Source organism: Dipodomys ordii, unplaced genomic scaffold (genome assembly GCF_000151885.1).
Source record: "Dipodomys ordii isolate 6190 unplaced genomic scaffold, Dord_2.0 Scaffold41, whole genome shotgun sequence".
Taxonomy (NCBI): Eukaryota; Metazoa; Chordata; class Mammalia; order Rodentia; family Heteromyidae; genus Dipodomys; species Dipodomys ordii.
In genome coordinates this window covers 1,343,638-1,360,979 of record NW_012267257.1, presented here as the reverse complement: position 1 = coordinate 1,360,979, position 17,342 = coordinate 1,343,638, and the positions used below count along the sequence as shown (strand labels likewise).

At 42.4% G+C, this 17,342-nt stretch overlaps 1 protein-coding gene and 1 pseudogene across 2 annotated transcripts in view; both read right to left on the bottom strand.

Moving 5' to 3' along the window:
* The window catches only part of Ppap2a (phosphatidic acid phosphatase type 2A), a 96,895-nt gene extending 96,392 nt beyond the window's left edge, over positions 1-503 (bottom strand). Inside the window, exon 1 of one of the 2 annotated variants that reach the window (XM_013018578.1) lies at positions 67-503. In XM_013018578.1, coding sequence (XP_012874032.1) covers positions 67-124 — 58 coding nt within the window. In that variant the 5' untranslated portion in view covers positions 125-503. The remainder of the gene's footprint in view (positions 1-66) is intronic. The other variant, XM_013018579.1, reaches the window with a different exon arrangement.
* Positions 504-14,109: 13,606 nt separating this feature from the next.
* Positions 14,110-17,342, bottom strand: part of LOC105987291 — a 15,396-nt pseudogene continuing 12,163 nt past the window's right edge.

Below are 17,342 nucleotides of genomic sequence, written 5' to 3'. Positions count from 1 at the left end.
CCCTCCCACCCCGCCCACCCAGGCCCGCGCGCACGCACGCCCCTCGGGCCCGCGGCGCCTACGTACCCAGCAACACGCAGAGCACATCGAGGGCCACGTACGGCAGCCGCGTCTTGTCAAACATGGTCTCCACCTGGGCTGCGGGCGGCGGACGGCGCGGCGGGCAGGCGGCTGGAGGTACCCGAGTCTCAAGCCCGGGTCCAGGGGCGGGCGACTGCTCCTCTCGGTCCGAGAGGGCGGACTTGGGGCCAGGAGGCGCTCTGACCACCAACAATGGCTCCCGGGACCCCTCCCCTCACAGCTCCCGCACGCACTCGAGCGGGGCTGAGGCGCCGGCGTGCCAGCCGCGGCAGCCCTGTCGCCTCAGGCCCTCCCGGGTCGGCCCTGGCCTGCTACAGCTGCTCCCTCTCCGGTGCTCAGCACCCTGTCCAACAGGCGGAGCGTGTGGACTCGTGCTTTAAAGATGAGGACCGGTAGAGGGAGGAACGCAGCGCGGGCCCCTCCCGCCGGGCAGCTCGGGATCCGCCAGAGCTCGGCCTCGCGGGCTGCGGAGCGGCGGCGGCGACGGCCGCGGCGGCGGGGGGCGGAGCCGGGGAAACCCCTGGCCGGGACCGACCGCCAATCAGGGCCGATGCACCCCCCCAATCAGGACCGACGGCCCCGCCCCTCCGACCTGCAGAGCCCGCCCCGAGGTTGGGTGCCGCTGGAGGGGCGGAGCGTGGTGCGTGGTGGGGAGCTTTTGCTCCGACGCACGTTCCTCTGGTGGTCGTCGAACTCGGCCTACTTAACCCCTGCTGCTGGGCAACGCTGCGTTTAAAGGGGAGCAAGCCTCCCTACCCACAATCCCAGAGCCGTGCTGCCCACCTCCTCACTCTTCTTGTTCGGGGATGAGTAATAAGGAGGTCTGACTGGGCCGAGTGACAGCTCTTCTCATGACCCAAACTATTAAGTTAGGCGCTTCTCGTCCCTCTTTTGTATTTGGCCTCTATTTGGGGCAGTCTGCCCCAGCTGAAGTCAGGCTTAGCCAGAATCCTGCCAAGTCATCTGACCTTGATAATCTGATCTGTTAATATCAACAGATTTCTCATCCTCGCACCTTTAGTGTGTAAATAAATCTAGCCAGCCTTTAGCCAGAATCCCCCTACCCTCCTAGTAATTTCCTCTTGGTAATTTTCCATCTATTGACTCCTTTCACTCGTTTTTCCCTTGGCTACAAATCCCCAGATGTATTTACTGTTTTGTGAGTTGAGCTTAGTTTCTTTCTCCTATTTCAATTCATGACTCCTACTCATAACTGCTTGTGGTAGCTTTGTATAATGACGCCATTCTGAGAGATGGAAGATTGTGTCTCATTGTTAAAAGCTATTCCTAGCTTGCTGAAGACCCCCCCCATATTCGCTTCCCAGTACCACACAAAGAAAAAAGGTAGGAAAAAAATAGACTTCATTATGTCAGAACAATTTTTCTTTGATAATAGCATCTCCTTGCCTTGTTCCCAGAAGAGTAGATCGGGATTTAGATAAGATTTAGTCATTTCAGTTTCCTAATCTGTAAAAAGAGGATGTTGATCATTCCTGCTCTGTTCTGCTCAAGGGGAAGTGGTGAAGCCCAGAAAAGATAATATGAAAGTTACTTTTAAAAAGAGTTAAACTTGGGGCTGGGAAGGTGGCTCAGTGGTATAGCACTTGCCTTGCATGCTCGAGGCCCTGGGCTCGATTCCTCAGCACCACATAAGAAAAACGCCGGAAGTGGCGCTGTGGCTCAAGTGGTAGAGCGCTAGCTAGCCTTGAGCTGAAGAGCTGAGGGACAGCGCCCAGGCCCAGAGTTCAGGCCCCACGACCGGACCCAAAAAAAAAAAAGAGTTAAACTTCTACAGATGTCAACACGTGATGTCTTTCCCCTTTACTCATAGCTCACCTTCTTATACAAAGATGCAAAACAAAAATCACAAAATGTACCCACAACTTTTCAGACTTTTTCTGCAAGGCTTCCCTAAAACCAGTGGAAAGATAACATAAAACTTGGTGAGACAATCTCTCCAATTATTTTTTTTTACCATCAGTAAGTATTTGAAGCATGGACAGTGATTTGAGGATTTCACCTTTTGTTTGAACAGCTTCTGAACACTTGAAGCAACTGCACCTAAAGAGAGACCACTGTTGGGGGGGGGGTGGTTGAAGGTGTGGCTTAGGTGGTAGAGTTCTAAGCAATGAACAAGTGAGAGTTCCCCTATGGATGAGAGAAAGAAAAAGAATGGCTACTGTTTATTCTGTGGCTTTCTTTACTTCCAGAGTTATATTGTGATACTCATACAAAAAAGTTACTGAGTACCTACTGTATTTCAGGTACAGTCCGGTCTTTTGTTTTATTTAAATAGTTTTTGAAATAAACATTTATTTTTGAAGTGCTTTTTAAAAGTATTCAAAAATCTTATCAAATTCTAGCACTCAGAGCCTGAAGCAGGTAGATCCCACGTTCCAATCTAACCTCAGTTACATAATAAGATCCTATGTCCAAAAAAGGGAAAATCTTGATTTCATTTGATACTTAATCACTAATTCTGTGCTTATTTTTAACAGCTTTGTTTATTTATTTTTTTGCCAGTCTTGGGGCTTGGACTCAGGGCCTGAGCACTGTCTCTGAGCTACTTTTTGCTCAAGGCTAACACTCTACCACTTGAGCCACAGCACCACTTCTGGCTTTTTCTATTTATGTAGTAATGAGGAATTGAACCCAGGGCTTTAAGCATGGTAGGCAAACAGTCTACCACTAAAGCCATATTCCCAGCTCTTTTAACAGCTTTATTAAAAGACAGTTCGTCTGAGAGCCAGTGCCTCAAGTCTGTAATCCTAGCTACTTGGGAGGCTGAGATCTGAGAATCCAGGAAAGAAAGTCCATGAGACTGTTATTTCCAATTAACCACCAAAAAGATGGAAGTAGAATTATGGCTCAAGTGGGAGAGGACCAGCCTTGAGGGAAAAAGTTAAAGGACAATGCTCAGGCCTTGAGTTCAAGCCCCAAGATCAGCAAACATACAAAAAGGCGTAATTCACACACCCATTTAAATTATATAGCTCAATAGTTTTTAATATATGCAACAACTTGTGTAAACTTCTTTACAATTGTAGGACATTTTCATCACCCAAGAAAGTCCTTAACCATTCCTTAATTTTCATTCCCAATTGTACTGTACACAAGACCTTTGGCAATAGCTCATCTATTTTATCTCTGTAAATTTTCTTCTTCTGGGCTTTTCCCCCCTCCTATTTAATTATAATCATATATTTAATCCATACTTCCCTGTCTGTCTTCCCTGCAACCACCCAAGCCTCTGGTAAATACCATTCTACCATTCTTCTATGAGATCAGCTCCATTAGATTCCATATAGAAATGAGATCACAAAGTCTTTGTCTTTCTGTGCCTGCCTTATTTCACTCAGGATAATATTCAGTGGGTTCATCCATGTTGTCTTTCATGGCTGGATAGTGTTCTTTGATGGCTGAATAGTATTCTGTTTTGTATATATACCTTTCCTCCATCGACTTATCTGCTGATGGATAACGGGATTGTCTTCATGTCTTAGCCACTGTAACTAGTGCTGCAGGAAACATAGGAATACAAGTGTCTATTGGATTTATTCATTGTATTTCCTTTAGATACAGACCCAGTACTTAGATTGCTAGATTGTATGGTAGTAGTATTTCTAGCATTTGGAGGACCGTCATTATATCTTGATAATGGTTGTACTCATTTACACTCCCACCAACAGTGTATTAGAATTTCCCATTTATTGTGCCTGTAACATATTCCACACCCAGGACACAGCTGTGCAGAGGCGAAAACAGGCAAAAGGTCTTCAAGGAGCCTTCAGCCCAGTTCAGAAGCCTAGCATAAAAATGAATGCAGCATTGTAGCAGAATATGTGTTGGTGTATAGTAGGCACACAGAGCAAAGACTGGGAGCTCTGGAAAGATGCCATAGGGTGGTGACACTTGCATTGTTCTTTCTGCAACTCTGCCACACCAACTGACATATTCTCAGGCGAGAAGAAAATAAACCATTGATATATTAAACAGCCCTCCACCTCATCCTCGGGAAGAGTTACTGATAATAGCTTTAAAAATAGATTAAGAAACCCAAGTCCATTAGGATGCTTCAAGCCATTTCCCGTTATGGGATCTGTACTGTGTGCAGATTTTAAGCAAGTAATCAGCTCTCATTTGAGGAATGTAAAAGACTATGAAATATTTGGAGTAGAGGATTTGCTTGGAGTGGGTATTTTGGTTTATTGTCATTATTGGATTTGGGGCAATCATTAGCATAAATAATTTTGAAGTTGCATTGAAAATACTAAAAATGAAACATTGATGAGTAGGAAACCATTAACACCTCATGGGGCCAGAATAGGCCTGTTCCTGGAAAGAGCCTTAGACCTCAGAGCCTCCCTTAAATGCTTCACCAAGAGCATCCTTGGGCTTAGAGTTTTCCTCTCAGTAATGCCAGCATCAAACAAAATCAAAGGCTTTAAGGAGCCCAGCTACCTAAAGAACAGAGAAACTCAGGAATGGATGAGCAGCAGCTCTGCCGGCCCAGCTCAGGCCCAGTGGTGCGAAGGGAGCTATGAAGCTCGGCATTCTCCCACCTTCTCTCCGAGACTCTCAGGGCAGCTGCAGCGCTCAGCCTGGTGAGGCAGGTGCGGCCAGGTAGAGCAGGTGGCATGCCCAGGCCGGGGTGGCAGGCGCTGTGCCTTCAGTCAGGCAGCGGAGCCATGGCCAGGCTCTGGCTCCTCTGACCTCGTGAGGTAGATGAGCATCTCTGGAAAGCATCTCTGCGGAGGGGCGGGTTTCCTCCCACAGATCCCATTTGGAGAGGCTTCAGGCATTTTGGGGGGCTTGTGAAGGGGACAGTGATGAAGAACTCCCCGCTGGAGAACTGAGCACAGAAGCAGGCCGTGTGGGCCCAAGGGCCAGCAGTACAGCTGGCGCCAGAGCCCCAGCAGGCCCGTGCTTCGCCAGGGTCTCCTAAGGATTCCTGGACAGAAACGCTCCTGGATCAGTACTGTCTGTTTATCAGCGGTGTAAAAAGTCCATGTATAGCTTTTTCTCCTTTTAGATTATTTTGTATTTGTTTAAGAAATGATTTGTCAAAATACAACATATAAAGAAATGACTGAAAGTTGTTGACCGTGTTTTTAAAAAAATTATAATTATTATTCCAATTGTGTTGTTTGGTTGGTTTTGCCTTGTAAACTAGCACCAAGGAACTTTAGCAAATAAACTCCAAACCGGCCCAAGAACCACCAAGAAAAAAAAAATGACAGAAAACAGAAAAACTAATTTGTTCTTAGTACCTTGGTGAAAGGAGTCTACTATCCATACCCTCCATTTCTGCTCTCTCTTTAAAGGCCTCCATAGTCTCCATTCTGCCTTACTGCTCTACTTACCCTGCTCTTTAATAAATTATTAGTAAGTCTCCCTTTCTCCATTTCAACATTGTTTCCTGTCTCCACTAATGCATTTCATAAAGTGATTCTGCTAAGAATCAATTCTCTGAGGATATTTGTGTTTCCATTTGTGCAAGTTCTTTCTCCCTAAATAGACTGAAGCACATATAGTTTTTACTATTGTAAAACTAGAATAGTTAAAAATGTAAATAATGACTGGTTTCCCCAATCACGTACCCTAAGAGAAAATTTACATTTATGATCAAAACTGTTCCTTTTTAAACTTTACTAAATTTTTATAATTTAATATTTAGTAGATAAATATATAATACATAAGTTAGGAAGCATAATAATAAAATAAGCAACAATGAATCAACTACTCAAGAAAACCTAGATCATTACGGTATCATTGAATCCACCTGTGTTCTCTTCCTCTCTTATTACCTGATTCAGGAAAGGTAATTACTATCCTGAATTTTGTTTTTCTTTTCCTTGCTTTGTTTCCCCACCCCCCTATGGTTTAACCATATATTAATGTATCTCTAAAACTGTGTATATATTGTTTAGTTCACTTGTTTGTTAGCTTTTAAAAATATTATAGCAAATACCCTCAGCCTTTGAGGGTTTTTTCACTCAATTATATTTCTTTACTTTTTGTTATATTGTCTAAATTAGTTTGAGATAAGATGTCACTATATGGACCAGGCTAGTTTTGAACTCACTGTGTAGTCCAGGCTGGCCTGGAATTGGAGATCCAGTGGTGGGATTATAACTATGCATCATTTTAACTGGCTTCATATATCTTAAATTCAGTGTGGTTGCTGCAGTTGTAGGGCTGTTACATTAATATGAATATATCACATTAATATAATAAATGATAGGAATTTATTTCTCTAGCAAGATAATCTAGGTTATTTCTTTATTTTATTTTTTTGTGAACATACTGTACAGAGGGGTTACAATTACATGGGCAGGATAATGTGTACATTTCTTATCCAGCATTGCAGCCTCCTCCTTTGTTTACCCTTCACATCCCTTCCCAGCCTCCTCCCCCATCCCTATCTAGGTTATTTCTATTTAAAAAAATAAATAATGTGATTCCTGGGCTTTGGTGACTCACACCTGTAATCCTAGCAACTCAGGAGGCAGAGATCTTAGGATCCCAGTTATAAAGCAGACCAGGCAGCAAAGCCCATGAGACTTTATCTCCAATTAACCACTAAAAAGCCATAAGTGGAACTGCGGCTCAAGTGATAGAGCACCAGACTTGAGTGAGAAAAAAAAAGGTTCAGTATTCAGGCCCTGAGTTCAAATAATAACAGTAATAATGATTTGTAAACAATAATAATCATTTGTAAGCATGTGTTGTATATAGAATTATTGACTGTAGCACTGCTGTATCATTGGGTATGCTTACATTCAACTTCTCAAGCTATCCCAGATTATGTTCCTAAGTAGTTATACAATTCCACTCCACCCTACTAGTAGAGTGGAACTCTCATCAAGACAATATTTTGGGAATTCTTACTTCTTACTAATTGAATGAAAATAGGTAGTTGTAATCTTAATTTGCATTTTAATTACTAATGTCATTGGATTTATTTTCTTTACCTAAGTTTATTCACTAAAGATGTTTACTCTTTATTATTTTCTTTCTTCTTCCTTTCATTCTTTCTTCTTTCATCTTCCTCTTCTTCTTCCTTCTTTCTTCTTTAGTTATCATTGCCACCAGTCCTGGGCCTGGGCACTGTCCCTGTGCTTTTTTTTCTCAAGGCTAGCACTGTACCAAAATATTGAGCCACATCTCGACTTATGGCTTTTTGCTGGTTAATTTAAGACAAAAGTCTTAGAGTTTCCTGCCTGGGCTGCCTTCAAACCACGATCCTAATATCTCAATTTCCTGAGTAGCTAGGACTGCAGGCATGAGCCACCAATGCCAAGCTACCATTTTTCTATTTAGTCATTCAGCTTAAGTTGTAGGCATTCTTTTTATGTTTTTAATAGTAATAATTTGTATTGTTATTTTTCCTCCTAATATATAGATTGTCATTTCAACTTCATGAGCAGTTATGTGGTAGAGTTCTTGGAAATGTATTGCAAGCACAAGGAAAACACAGACTTCCCTTCCATTTCTGCCTCTTTTGAACATGGACATGATGTTTAGACTTACAACAAGCCTATTGTGGTCATGAAGAAAAGATCAAGAAAGCAATGTCACTGGTCTTTATAATGTTGAGCTATGAAAACCACCAGCATTGGGTTCAAGAGTACTAAGAATCATTAGCAGGAACAGGCTTTGAATTTGACTTCTTGAGAAACTGCATGTCATATCATGCTCAACAAAATCTTTTCTAAAATGAAATTCTGGCCTTTGAAATGTCAAAGCCTGAATAAAACAATTTGAGTGGTAGCAAAGTATTGACTGAGAATGGACCTGTGACTGGCATAGAAGAGACAAAGAAAAGACTTTTTATGATGCCTGAGTGGGGAAGGCCATAAAGCTGAGAACTCACATTAGAGATTAGTGAAAAACAAGATTATGAAAGGCAGGTCTCAACATTTTACAGCTAAAAAAATGTGTTTAGACAAACAGGAATCATTGGAAATAGGTGATAATGTACTTAAAAATGGTTATTTAAATAATGTCTGCAGTGGGCTATAGGCTACAGGTGAGTAGACCTTGTCAATTAGGTTTTTAATTTTATTCTTTTATTGTGTACATTTCCCATCAAGCATTATAGCCATCCCTTCCCATCGTCCCCCCCACTCCCCCACCCAATTCTCCCCCCCCCCTCGGCCGTGGGGCTTGAACTCTGGGCCTGGGTGCTGTCCCTCAGCTCTTCAGCTCAAGGCGAGCGCTCTACCACTTGAGCTACAGTGCCACTTCCAGTTTTCTGGTGGTTTATTGGAGATAGGAGTCTCACGGTCTCTCCTGCCCGGGCTGGCTTTGAACCGCGATCCTCAGATCTCAGCCTCCTGAGTAGCTAGGATTACAGGCGTGAGCCACCAGCGCCCGGCTCCCCCTCATTTATTTTTGTGTGTTTATTTTTGCTCTGCTGGGGTGATTCTAGTGCCTCAGGCATGCTAGTTCAGTGCTTTATTGAGCTGTACCCTCAGCCTTTACACTCCTATCCTTTCTGAAATCTTTATGGCTTTGTTAAGGACTAGAAAGGGAAAACCATCTTCTGTTCTCATTGGAGCCAGTTGAAAAGGTGAAGAACTTCCTTTCAGTGTTAATAAAATCCTGCCTAGGAATAGAGTTGGAGCCCAGTGACTGGCAACCTTCAGGGTCAACTTAGAAGGCTTGAATTTTGTTTTGTTTTGGTGTGTGTATCTGTATGTCTGTGTGTCTGTGTATATCTGTGTCTGAGTTCCTGAGTTCAAGCTTGATATTGATCCCAGGACCTCACACAGACAATATGTTTTGATAGGTTTATTACAATAATAAAATTTAAAATGTAGATGGAGTTGTTTAGCTACACGCTACATATTTTTTTAAAAACAAAATTCTTTTAGCAAATACCCATTATGTTCCCCATACCCACTCAACCCCAGTTCCTTAATCTACCAAAGAAATTGGTTACTTTGACATGACTTGTTCCTAGTAAATTCACACTTGGCTCTGGTGGTCACCACTTCCTTTCTCTAAGCTGCTCACAACTTATTTAACAATCTATTACCAGAAATATGTACCTTATTTGCCTATAAGTTGTCTATAACCTTTAAGGTTTCAAATATGCCTTTCTTCTTTAAAAATCTTGGAGCCAGATTGTAGAGGCTCTCATCTGTAATCCTGGCTAGTCAGGACTCTAAGATATGGAGGTTTAGAGTTCAAAGCCAGCACAAGCAAAAAAGCCCACAAGATTCCCATCTCTAAAATAATGAGCAAAAAATCCAGGCTGGAAGCCTGGTCAAGTGGTAGAGCCCAAGCCATGAGCAAGAAAGTCAAGCAAGAATGTGAGGCTCTGAGCTCAAGTTCCAACAATGACCCAGGACATAAAAGAAAATCTTGTATAGTTGAGTTTTCTTAAAGCAGCTTACCATTCATATTAAATTGCTTTTTCCTTACAGTGCTTGATATGCCTTGTGTTGTATTACATATAGCCATGCTAGAGTAAACACTGGTCTTTTCCAGGGTATATAGGGTAGAGATTCAGTGAAAGCAAGAATTATTTTTAGTCAATTTTAAGAGGCTGACAGAACATAACATTAAAACAATGCCTCATCCATAGTAAGGACTTAAGAAACAATGATTAGATCAGTGTATAGCATTGATTTCATAAGATGTGTTAACATTTAGTGATCTAGATAGCTGAAAAACATGAAGCCTACAAAAGTTGTGAGTTACTTAAAGAAGGAAAAACAATAAATGAAATACTGACTTTGTCGGGGCTGGGAAGGTGGCTCAGTGGTAGAGCGCTTGCCTTGCATGCAAGAGGCCCTGGGTTCAATTCCTCAGCACCACATAAGAAAAAAGCCGGAAGTGGTGCTGTGGCTCAAGTGGTAGAGCGCTAGCCTTGAGCTGAAGAATTGAGGGACAGCGCCCAGGCCTAGAGTTCAGATCCCACAACCGGACCCCCCCCCCAAAAAAAAAATACTGACTTTGTGCCAGAACTCTTAGGTGAAGCCTAAGATTCAAGGTCACAAAGCAAAATAATAGACAGAATCAGAACTCAAAACCTAATTTGAGCCGGGTGCCAGTGGCTCATGTCTGTAATCCTAGCTAATCACGAGGCTGAGATCTGAGGATCTGGGTTCAAAGCCAGCCCAGTCAGGAAAGTTCCTGAGACTCTTATCTCCAATAAAACACCCAAAAAACCAGAAGTGGTTCTGTGACTCTAGTGGTAGAGTGCTAGCCTTGAGCTGAAGAGCTGAGGGACAGCACTCAGGCCTAGAGTTCAAGCCCCATGACCAACAAACAAAAACAAAACCCTGATTTGACCATATCAGGGTGGGAGAAACAGGAATCAGAAATTACTAAATGAAGAGTGGGTTACAGAAGCAAGTAAAGTAGCACAGGGTGACTTAACGGAAGCTAGGAGCAAGAGGTTTGGGTGTTTGTGGCTAGCCTGTACTACAAAGTGAGTTCCTGTAAACAAATAGAAGAGATTCAAGAATGAAAGAAGAAAAAAAGGAAAGAGAAAGAAAACGGAAGGAAGGAAGGTAGGAAGGAAGGAAGGAAGGAAGGAAGGAAGGAAGGAAGGAAGGAAGGAAGGAAAAAAAAACCCTAAAGAATTCTCTTGACCCTTTTTCTATGAAAGCAAAAAAGATGATTGTTAAAATGCTATCCGAGGATCTGAGAGGGGAACACTTTTACAGTATGAAGGTTTCTCAGAAAACTAAAAATAAGTTGGACTAGGTGGTTCATGCCTGTAAATCTGACTAATTTGAGAGGCACAGATCAGGAGGATTGTGGCGTGAGATTCAACCACTCCTATCTAAACTAACATAATGGCACATGTTTGTGGTCCCAGCTACAACAGAAGCCATAAGTAGGAAGATTTAAAGCAAGACCCTATTGGAATCATTACTAAAACAAAAAAGGTAAAGCAACTACCTAGCAAGTTTGACACCCAGAGTTCAAACACAAAGAAGAAGGAAAGGAAAGAGATTGAAATAACTTTGCTCAGGAAAAGAATATATATATGTACACATATATATGTGTACATATACATATATGAGTATACATATATTCATATATATATCAATACCATAAGCTTGGAGGAGAAATGAATTTCATTGCTCTGGTGGCCATAGATAATTAAACCAAACAGTGTATAGATAACCAACGAAATGATCCTTCTTGGCTGAGAATGTGGCTTAGGGGTAGAATGCTTGCCTAGCATGCATGAAGCCCTGGGATCCATTCCTCAGTACCAAATAAACAGAAAAGGCCAGAATGGCACACTCGCTCAAGTGGTAGAACACTAGCCTTGAGCACAGAGAGGCTCAGGGACAGTGCTGAGGCCCTGAGTATAAGCCCCAGGGCTGGAAGGAAGGAAGGAAGGAAGGAAAAGAAAAGAGAAGAAAAAGAAAAAAAGAAATGGTTCTCCTTGCTTAGGGAATTTGAAAGAGATTTAGAAAAAGAAAAGCAATACAGGCTGTGAAAGAAGGGGGAGCAAAATAGATGGTGAGTAAGGTGTCTCTAGTTCCAAATGCGTTCCACTTTTTATTATATATGTATTCTGGCAATAAATCCCTTTGTATTCTCTAGCAAAACCTGTGTGAGTCTGTACACTTAGCTACAGCAAAGCCTAGCCTGATGTCACTAAATACCCACTCTTTTTTGGTGTTGATTTTGATGTACTGTTCAACAAGGGGGGAAAAACTCTTCTGAGTATTTAGATCAGAGGAAATTTAATGACATGGAGGAAGGAGTAGCCAAAAAACCAATAGGTGACGTGAAAGCATGCCAGAGAGCAGATAGCAATAGCAGCAGCTCAATAGCAGCAGGAAGGCACTTCTACCTCTAGTCTGGAGAGATAGAAGGAAAAGATGACACGATTACAGTCCAGGGGCTATGGTCAGCTAGTGGAAACAAGAACCATCCTGGGCTGTCTGGTGGAAACTGAAACCCAATGGACACACCATTGTGGACAGGAAGTGACTCTGAGAAGAAAGAGAAACACTCTGGCTGTTCCTGCCCTCCAATAGATGTCAGTACTTCTGGGCAGATCCCAGCTGGAAGGAACCTAGAAAATAGGCTTCAGGGGTCATGCCCCCTGCTGAATAGGAGAAATAATTGAAGTATAGATCTGAGAACCAATAAGCCAAGACTGATGCAGGCCTGTCATAGTTCTTAAATGGCTTGTATTTACACACTTGGTAGATTGTAGAGTAGGAGTAGTTTTGAAACAAGCATACTGAGTTTAATAGGTAAAAAGAAGAGCTTTGTATTTCTATGATTGCTAAATTCAGAATGTTGGATTGATTTTAGTATCATTCTTATTTATGTGCTGCTTATCTAGTCATATGGCAAATGAATTATTTGGCTTAATTCAAGTGAAACTTGTCATTAAAAGAGAAAACTTTCTTTATAATTGATTTGGGTTGGTGATGACATTGGCTATTATAGACTAACCATAATTGTCTATATTTCATTTAGTTTAAAAGGCAGCAAGCATTCAGAAGCATATATCTGTAGAAGACAGAATTCACTGCTTATAATTTGGTTTCTCTCCTTAGGAACATCTCATCTGAAACTATTTCATTTGTGGTTTCTCCTGACTGCAGTCTTGGGGGCGGTCCTCAAAGGCCAAAGTAGGACAGGAAGAAACTGAAGAGGTGGGTTGTGAACTCAGACCAACCTCAGAGCAGGGAAAATTTTTCTTGAATGTTTTACCCATTAGGTTTCTACATGCAATTTTTTTAAAAAAAGAGTGCCACTTTTTCATTTTTGACAGTCATGGATTCTGGACAATGCAAATAAATGAAGCAAATTAATAAAAGCTTCCAGATTTCCAGAGTCCAGTACATTCAGTGGGTCTAAGGAAGCAGGTTTTTGATCTAAGTTAACTCAGCTTGGAAACATGCATGTAAACTGGATCATTAGTCTGTGTTTTAACTAACATTGTTTGAGGAGGGGACATGAAAATATCTGGCACTGTCATCAAACACACCTGCACAGACACTGTCTACATAAATAAGGGGATGAGATAACAGATAAGCAAATATTGATCAGAAAACATTGTGGTTTCCTAGATTAACTGTAGTTTTCTAATGAGATTCACACACTTATTTTTGTTGTTGTTGGTTGTGGGGCTTGAACTCAGGACCTGGGCACTGCCTCTGAGTTCTTTTTGCTAAAGGCTCATGCTCTACCTCAGTGGATGCACAGAGCTCCACTTCCAGTTTTTGAGTGGTTAATTTGAGATTAGAGTCTCACACGGACTTTTCTGCCCTGCGGGTGGGATCCTCAGATCTCAGTATCCTAAGTAGCTGAGATCACAGGCACGAGCCACAGGCATTCAGCTATTTTTTGTTGTTGTTGTTGCCTCCTGCAAGTCTGAAGTGACAGGCAGCTTTTTATTGGTTTAGATGTATTTCACTAAACTTTTGAATGGGTTATCCTCAAACTACACTCCTCCAGCTCTCAGCTCCTGAATACCTAAGATTATGAGAGTGAGCCGTAGACACTGGTCTGAATATATTATTGTTTGGAGAAAAATCACAGGAAAGAATGTATAGTATAAATCACTTGATTAAAAAATCAAACAAGTATATATAATATGTAAGACACAGATATTTTATATGAAGATAATATGTAACATATATATACATATATATGTGTGTGTGTACACACACACACACACACACCTGCTGGTCTTGGGAGCTTGAGCCTGGGCACTGTCCCTGAACTTTTTGTACTCAGGGCCACTCCTCTACAACTTGGGCCACAGCTCTACTTCTAGATTTATTTTCCCGCCCCACTCCGCCAGAGATCCTCCTCCTCTTCCTCTTCCTCCCCCTCTTCCTCCTCCTCTTCCTCCTCCTCTTCCTCTTCCTCCCCCTCTTCCTCCTCCTCTTCCTCCTCTTCTCAGCTTCAATTTTTTTCCCTCAGGAAATAGTTTATTTAAATCTTACAAATCATTTCTAAAAGTAAAGTGGACAGTTTAAAAAGGTGTCCAATTGCTAACAGTCCATCCTTCTTTGTCCTCTGTCCCAGCTACAACAGAGCAGGGATCCTTGAGGATACAGTGTCCAAGGGCTGCAGTGACAGTCCATAGGTGCATCATACAGCTCCGCGCTCTGCTCCATGAATTCTTTGTTGGCCTCTGTCACGTCCAGTTGTGGCATGGGATCTTCCAATGCAACATCTCTAACTTCTTCATATGTCTGCATGCTGCTGTGGGTATAGCTGTACTGGGGGTAGCTGTAGCCTGTGTTCTGGTCATAGCCCCACTGGGCATAGTAGTCTGGTACTGCTGGTAATACTGGTTGTAGCTGTAACTGTACATCTGACTACACTCTACTGGCTTTACACGGCTCTTAGACACGCCAGTCTGGTCCAAAACCACCTTGCCTCCCCTGCAGGAGGAGTAGACTTTGACGAAGAATTCATACAGCATTCTGTCATCCACCTCTGGGGTCTGGTCCCCACAAAAAGGGAGTACTTGGGGGTTTTATCTGGTTGTTTCCCATAAGTGGCATAGTTCAGTTTAAACCATTTTGCCTGGTCTGTCAAAGATAGCAATGCCTACTGTACCGGCTTTAGAGGATTGAATTAAATGATCAGCTTCAATTTATATTCTAGTCTTCAGTAATGAAGTTCAGAATGCCAAAAGTGCAGTGAGTTGGATCCAGCTATCTAAGACCAAATGATGGGGTTGGAAGTGTTCAGGGATAGATACATAAATTGCTTTTGCTGGGGATTTTTATTAAAACTGTATTAATCACTCAGACAGCTGACCCTTTAGTTCCACTAAGAGGACACTTGCTGCTAGGCACAACTTCTCCATTTGATGCCTGTGACTCCGAATCAGAGCCCATTTTACACAAGCAAGAGATTCAATTAGCAGGTTGCAGGAGATAAGAGTCCAGAGGCAGTTTTGTCCTTCATCCCTGTGACATCAGCTTATTTCTCAGAAGAGCTTGCAGCTTAGTTCTCAGAAATGATGACCATCTAATGCAAAAATGTGGACTCCAGCTCCTCCTTTTCTGGTCCACTCTTGCAGATAGATTTTCATATGCCAGGATGACTTTTGCAACAGATTACCCCAGAATTTAAATTCCATAGATCACAACCCATACGGGGTCCTCCTTAGGATGTTCTTGCCAGGCCTCTGTTTCCTGAGCACCCACAGCCTCTGCTGACTTTTTCTTTCCAGACAAAAGAGGGATGGGGAGGGGAGGCAACAAAGATTATAACCCAGACCATAGTAGGTGAGGTGGGATTTTCTGCTGCAAAAGGAGAAAGACAAGATTTATGGCATTTGAACCACCGAAGTGTACGATCACTTCACAAGGACTTTGCTAAAGGAACCTGTTTCATTGATGGAAAATTACTGAATTGCTTCCAGTTCTTTGCAGTTGTGTTTCTAATTGTGTTTTAAAGCCCCAAGGCTTTGTGGCAAGGGTTGCAGCATGCATAAATAAAGTCACTTCATGACATAAAACCTTGTCAAACGCCAAAATCTGGAAAGGAAAGAAGAGTCAATTCAAATGCCACAAAGAGGAAAATATGTTGTTCTAGGACAAAGGATAACAAATGATTGAAGTGCATGGCAATTTTTAGTCTTATTTGCACGCATGTAACAAATAATCCTTTTTAAAAATTCTCTTCAGCACATGGGTACAAGAACATGACGTACCCAGGAAGTTCAAATGTCGATCATCATTATTAATACCCTTGGTTTCCTTGCCTGATCACTGCCAAGTAAAACAACCCATTAAGCACAAGCTGGCTGATGCAGAATAATGACCAGAAGCACAAGAATCCCAGATAGAAAAGGTCCACTCAGCTTTTCCATTTCCTCTAAGGAGAGCTTCTCCACTGCCTAGGGCAGACCCTTGAAGGAGGCTACCTACCTTAAGGTGTCCTAGTGACTGCTCTGTCTCACAAGCAAATATATTCCCTACCTTCCCTTGAATATGATGGAGGCACTAGCACTCCTAAAGAGGTAAGGGTTATCTGCTCAGCCCTGAACAGACAGAATAAAAGGAGTCTCAAAGGGATGCTCCCAACTCAGACGCTGAGGTTTTCCTCTGGAAATGCAACCTCTATGTGGGGCCAGATGTGGTTTGGTGGTGTTTTCTCTGGGGTTTTTACACAGAGTCCTCCTATCTTTGTAGACAGTTCTCAGTCAGTTCTGAGACAGGAGACTGGAGCAAGAACGCTTTAGAGCCAGAGGTATGCAGTTTTTAGCTACCGTAGCCAAAGGAATGTTCCAACGAGGCATTTCTACCAGTGAGGCAAGCTAAGGGATTTTTTTCCTACTTTTTGGAACTTCACAGAGCTGTGGAAGGAAGAAATGAGTATGATTTCCTTTTTCTCCTCAGAGATCAAACTCAGAGCCTTGCAAATGCTAGGCAAGTGCTGTACCACTGAGCTATATCCCTCTTTCCCTTTTTGAGCCTGAAACAGGAGTAGGATTGTAACTACTATGAGATGACTTAAAAAAATATTTTAATGGCACCAGAGCCTTTAAACTCCTTGGAACACTTCTGAGAACTAATGTTTTTATTGGGACCTTTACATTAGTCAAACAGAATGTGTGTATGTGTATATGAGTGTGTGTGTGTATGCAAATTACACATACAGTGCCAGCCATCTGCCTGGTTGGTCCTCATCTGAGAAGGGTAGGAAGATGGAATCATTCTATTCATGGTCTAGAATAACTTAAGACTGCAGAGAAATAGACTTCAGTTCAACAGTCTGAAAATGGAAGAATCAGAATGAGGTTTATAGCAAGCCCAGGAATGCCCTTGACATTCAAACCATGTGCCATAGCCTTGCTAACTACCAGACTGTAATTCTACTCCCTCTGCCCTGCCTATGCAAGTTTTGGGCAGTGCAGTATTCAGCCTGAAGCCCTCACACCCAGGGAGGATTTTATTTTTTGGAGATAAGCCTAAGACTTAGTAGTACAGAGCTAATTTCAGTCTCCCATAACAGAGGCCACAGCATTTAAAATACAGAATTAAAAAGCCAGGTACCCCTGCTCACATCTGTAATCCTAGCTACTCAGGAGGCTAAGTTCTGAGGATCACAGTTCAAAGCTGACCAGGGGCAGAAAAGTACCTGTGAGATTCTTATCTCAAAAACTGGAAGTGGGGGCTGGGAAGGTGGCTCAGTGGTAAAGCGCTTGCCTTGCATGCATGAGGCCCTGGGTTCAATTCCTCAGCACCACATAAGAAAAAAGAAAAAAGCCGGAAGTGGCGCTGTGGCTCAAGTGGTAG